General features: G+C 44.0%; 1 protein-coding gene across 2 annotated transcripts in view; it reads left to right on the plus strand.

Annotated features, from left to right (window-relative positions):
- LOC131361295 (endonuclease V-like) overlaps positions 1–5,649 on the plus strand; it is a 12,398-nt gene extending 6,749 nt beyond the window's left edge. The window contains exon 7 of one of the 2 annotated variants that reach the window (XM_058402334.1): positions 4,863–5,649. In XM_058402334.1, the coding sequence (XP_058258317.1) occupies positions 4,863–4,916 (54 nt within the window). In that variant the 3' untranslated portion in view covers positions 4,917–5,649. The remainder of the gene's footprint in view (positions 1–4,862) is intronic. The other variant, XM_058402333.1, reaches the window with a different exon arrangement.
- Positions 5,650–5,939: the final 290 nt, after the last annotated feature.

The following is a 5,939-nucleotide window of genomic DNA, read 5'->3' on the forward strand; positions in this document are numbered from 1 at the left end:
ACCCTGTATGTTTAACGTGAGGTATAATAGATATGGTGTGTGTGTGTGCGCACGTGTGTGTGTGCGCGCGTGTGTGTGCGCGCGTGTGTGTGCGCGCGTGTGTGTGCGCGCGTGTGTGTGCGCGCGTGTGTGTGCGCGCGTGTGTGTGCGTGTGTGTGCGCGTTTGTGTGTGTGTGTGTGTGTGCGTGTGTTTGTGTGTGTTTGTGTGTGTGCGTGTTTGTGTGTGTGTGCGCGTGTGTGTGCGTGTGTGTGTGAACCTCATTTAAGAAAACCGCTTACCTCGAGTAAAGTGTTGAACCTGATATGACTCATCAGAGAGAAGTGAGCTGAGAGTGACGGACACTGCAGCAGAAAAACGCCGTGATGTTCCAGTAACTGTGGCCAGGAAGTCAAGGACGGCCAAGAGCTCCGACACTGCGGAGATTTCACGAGCGCTTTGGGTTTAACGCTCCAAATCCATCTGGATCCCTTCCTGTAAATGAGTGCACCTCGGCCAGGTCTGAGAGTCTGTAATGGTGTAATACTGTATCATTCACCCTGTTATTACACTCAGTGTAACGTATAATATTACAGTTCATCCTAAAGCAGTTCAGACTTGAGGTCAGGCCTCAGTGCAGGACACTGGAGTTCCTCTAACATCAAACTTGTCTAGCTTTGTCTTTATGGAGTCAGGCTGGAGCAGGAAACAATCTTCAGTAGAATGTTTCTACAAACTCAGAAGCTTGAAGTTGTCTAAAATGTCATGTGTTGAGATAATATTCACCTTCCAAGGAAATAAGAGGTTCAAACCCTGAAGACCAGCCCAGATCTATACTCCTCCTTCACCACGCTTCACCATTGCGGTTCTTCTGCCTTCCACCAAACCATCAGACTGCTAGATTTGCAGTGCATCCAGTGACGGTGCTTTACACCACTCCAGCCAGCACTTGCCATTGCTGTAGAGTGATCTTAGATATGTCTGTGGTCATGGAGACCTGTTTCATGAAGCTGTGCAGATGTTGCTTCCAGAGGCAGCACTGAGTGAGTAATGCTACACACTGTCAAATGCTTCCATGTCACAGTTGGACCGAAGCAGAAACATCACCAGCTTCATTTTATGCTCCTTTAAGCAGCGGGCATGGTTGAACCCCCTGAACTCCATCAGTAGGAGATGTGCACATACTTTGGACACATATAGTGTAATTTGTAAGCACAATATAGCCTTCAATTTTAGCAAGGCGTAAACTATAATGACATCATGTGGCTCCGCCCCTTCCTGGATATAGAGCAGCTGTATGAGCACATTTTAGTTCTTCATGTGGGTGCAAATACTTACGATTAACCTTAATGAATCAGAATCAGTAAATGTGCTGGAGTATGATGGGATCTGACCCGAGAGAGAGAGAGAGAGAGAGAGAGAGAGAGAGAGAAGCAGGAAAAGACAAATCGTGAGAGAAAATGGAGGACAGATGGAGGGACAGTGGGAGGGAGAGAGGGAGCAAGAGATGAATGAAGGAGATAAGAGAGGAAGAAAGACAAAGAGAGAGAGAGAAACAGAGAATGATGGAGTGCTTGTGTGGGAGTCTCAGTGGGATTGTGGGTGCATTGAGAAAACTCTCTGCTCTTAATGCGTGCACATACACATACACAAACACACACACACACACTCATAAACTATTATCCTAAAAGCTGCTTCAAGACAGTGTGCCGGAAATAACAGGAAGCGTAATGTATATTTCATTTTGCAGATGGAGACGAGTATTCCGACCGTCACTCTGGACTCTTAGAGCTTCCTCCAGTGCTCAGGAAGTGTTCTCAACACAGTAACGCCCCACCAAAAACTTCCCCAATACCCTAAAGCACCCTAAATACACCCTCAAAGCTCCTCAACACTGGAATGTTCTCCACCAACACTCTAAAGCCTTCCAAAATTATCTAAATCTGGAACCGTATCTAATCTAATGCCCCCGAATAAACACCTAAAATCACCTCAGCACCCTAAAACCTCCATAAAACACCCTGAAGTCTCCAGAACTACCCTAAAGCCGTAAGCGCTAAGCCTAAAAGACATAAAATTAAACCATAAAGCACAATAAATCTCCTATAAAGCAGTCAGAAGCCTCCACAAAACACCTTAAAGTGTGCATATAATACACTTTAAAGCCTCCATAAAGCACACTAAATCCCCTATGAAGCAGCTTAAAGTGTCCATAAAATTCCTTAGTGTCCACAAAGCAGCTTAAAGCCTCCATATAACACCTTGAAGCGTCCATATAACACTTTAAACCTTCCGTAAAGCACCTTAAAGCCTCCATAAAACATGTTAAAGCTTCCGAAAAGCACCTTAAAGCATCCATAAAGTATCTTAAAGCCTCTATAAAGCACCTTAAAGCCTCCACAAAGTAGCTTCAAGCATTCATAAAGCACCTTAAAGCGTCAATATATAACACTTCAAAACCTCTATAAAGCACCTTAAAGCCTAAATATAACACATCAAAGCCTCCATAAAGCACCATAAAGCCTCCGTATAACATATTAAAGCCTCCATAAAGTACCTTAAAGCCTCCACATAACACTTTAAAGCCTCTTTAAAGCACTTTAAAGCCTCCTCAGAGCACCTTAAAGCACCCATAAAGCACCTTAAAACCTCCATATAACACTTTAAAACCTTGATAAAGCACCTTAAAGTGTTAAAATGACACTTTAAAGCCTCCATATAAAATCTTAAAGCCTCCTCAAAACACGTTAAAGCCTCCAAAAAGTACCTTAAAGCACCCATAAAGCACATTAAAGTTTCCATATAACACTTTAAAGCCTCTATAAAGCACCTTAAAGCCTCCATATAACACCTCCAGGAGACCCTAAAGCCCTACATGCCTGTTAGGGACAGATTTGAAATTGAGACACGCGACAGAACTGAATCTTCTTCTGTTGTGTTGCATGAAGTTTGTGCTTGAAGTGGTCTTTGTTGTTGCACGTTTGTGGTCATTAGAAGGCTGCCAGCAAGCCTCGTGATGAAGAGTTCACACAGTGATGAAGATGAGCGAGCCTCGTGATGAAGAGTTCACACAGTGATGAAGATGAGCGAGCCTTGTGATGAAGAGTTCACACAGTGATGAAGACGAGTGACAAACATCATGCCACGTTTTAACACCAGCCACGTTTCTCAACTACCTCTCTGCTGTCTTCTCTCTCTCTCTCCCACTCTCTCTTCAGTTTCTTCATCTTCTCTTTCCTCTCCTCTCATTCCCTCCCACACCAGCCTCTGAAAGCCAGGCTATGGACACACACACACAAAGTGTGGATTGTTTGTTAAGATTTTTATCCCTTAACTTTTATACCCACGCTCTCAGCTTTCTTTAGCTCCACACTGCATTTTCTTTTCCTTCCTGAGTGGTTCATTGTGTGTGTGTGTGTGTGTGTGTGTGTGTGTGTGTGAGAGAGAGAGAGAGAGAGAGAGAGAGAGAAAGGTTGGGCAGCAGGGGGCAGGTTTAAAAGGAGAACAGTGCGACAGGTGGTGCCTAATTTTCAGAGCATGCTGGTGTTATTAGTCATAGTTTGGCTGTGGGATGGTTTCCTGTGGACACTGCTGTCACACACACACATTCACACACACACACATTCACACACACACACGCACACATACTTGAAGAAAAGATCAACACAAAGACAAAAAAGATTAAGTGAAATGCTCACTGACAGACATACTCAAGGAGGAGTTCATCTACACACACACACGCATACACACACACACACACACTTGTTAATATCAGATTTGTGAGATAATGACATTCCTCAACATTTTGCACACTTCTCAAAGTTTCCTGTCCTCTATGTCTTCTAACCTAATCTCATCGCTCCTGTCTGTATGCTTACCTGTCTGTCTGTCAGTCTGTTTACATGTCTGTCTGTCAGTCTGTTTACATGTCTGTCTGTCAGTCTGTTTAGTTGTCTGTCTGACAGTCTATCTACCTGTCTGTCTGTCAGTCTGTTTACCCATGTGTCTTTCTATCTACCTGGCTGTCTCTCTTTCTATCTACCAGTCTGTCTGTTAGTCCTTTTACCATCTCCCTATCTATGTACCTCTCTGTCTGTCAGTCTATTTTCCTGTCTGTCTTTCTATGTGTGTGTGTGTGTGTGTGTGGAGCTGCATGTCCTCCAGGTGCTTCCGGGTTTCCTCCAGGTTCTCAGGTTCCTCCTCAAGTCCAAAGACATGTGCAGTAGGCTGATTGGTTTCACAGAAGTGTCTGGTGTGTGTGTGTGTGTGTGTGTGTGTGTGTGCAATACAGTATATTCATCATATATAATCATTTTTTGGGCAAAACTGGAATAAAGATTAAATGTAAAGGACATCTAAGAGCGAAGTAAAAGATGTTTCTGCTCACTTTCTGTACGTGATGGTGCTGAGTCACACACCTCCCTCCCTCCTTCACACACACACACACACACACACAAACGCACACATGCGCTCTCTCTGACTCAGTAACACCTCGCAGGACAAAAGATGGCCGAACGCCCGCTGAAAAGCTCTGAGCAGATTCATGAGGCGTCTTTCCAAACCTGCTCACTCACACAGCGATGTTTAGCCTTGTGTGTGTGTGTGTGTGCATGTGTGTGTGTGTGTGTGCATGTGTGTGTGTGTTATGTAAGACCAACAGGCTTCATCATCCCTTCTGTAAAGTGTGAACTTTACTCATCAAGCACTAACACATTTGTGTTCAGTCTCTGGAGGTTCAGTAGGCAGCGTGAACAAATGTATACTCTTTATTAAATACACACAAGGTGCTGTGTGTGTGCGTGTGCGTGCGTGCGTGCGTGTGTGTGTGTGTGTGGATATAAGATCAGTCGTAATGTTTACACTCTGTGGTCACTGTGTATTTCAGGCGGATCTGCGCTCGAGAGAATACCTGAGAAGATACTTTCCCTCATCCAGCTAAAGACACACACACACACACACACACAGGTGAGCGTAAAACCACCTGCTCTGTCTGACTCTCATGTTTCATGTTTGTGGTAGAAAAGTAGTTCAGTATGTAACAATACTCATCAATCTCTCTCGCTCACTCACACACACACACACACACACAGTGAAGTCCATTAACACTCACCACACACTCTGCACTACACTGATCAAGGAGGATTGATGAGAGACTCACACACTGCTGTGTGGAGTGAGACACCACTTACCCTCATGCACACACACACACACACACACAGAAAACACACACTGTCATGAGTTTTTGCAGTCTTACTGTAGAGAGAATGAAAGAAATAGATAGAAAGAGAAAGTGTGTGTGTGATGATTCTGTCAGTCCTGTGAGAGCTCTGAGATCACACAGCAGATCATTAGCATCACCTGGGTTTCCCTTCATCTGTGTGTGTGTGTGTGTGTGTGTGTGTGTGTGTGTGTGTGTGTGTGTGTGGACTTCTGATGAGGGATCAAAGCGTGGCACCATCACTTCTCGTTCACTCACACACTCATCTCTCGCTATGTTTATCCTTCATTTGAACTTTTTATACAGCTGAGGAGTTTTAGTACACAATCTGTTAAACACACACACACACACACACCTCCAGTCCAACATGAAGTTATTTTTGTTTAAAATAAAATTCCAAAACAAGAGAAAAATAAAGTTTTAAAAATAAAAGCGTCTCTGTTACGTCTCGAGTCAGTCTGTAATGATCTGAGTTCCTACACTGTGTAGATCATCCTGTGTGATTTGTGACACACACTGACCACCACATACACTCAGCAGGTCAGAATTCAACTCTTTTTAATGTGTGTGAGTGTGAGTGTGTGTGTGTGTGAGTCAGTGTGTCATAACTGAGCAGCAGTGACAACAGTGTCACATCATAACACCATCATCTTCCTGGGACACAACATCACACACTCTGTCTTTATCTCTCTCCTTTCATTTCTCCTGTGTGTGTGTGTGTGTGATAAATTAAGTTCCTTCACT

Source organism: Hemibagrus wyckioides, linkage group LG11, assembly GCF_019097595.1.
Source record: "Hemibagrus wyckioides isolate EC202008001 linkage group LG11, SWU_Hwy_1.0, whole genome shotgun sequence".
Lineage (NCBI taxonomy): Eukaryota > Metazoa > Chordata > Actinopteri > Siluriformes > Bagridae > Hemibagrus > Hemibagrus wyckioides.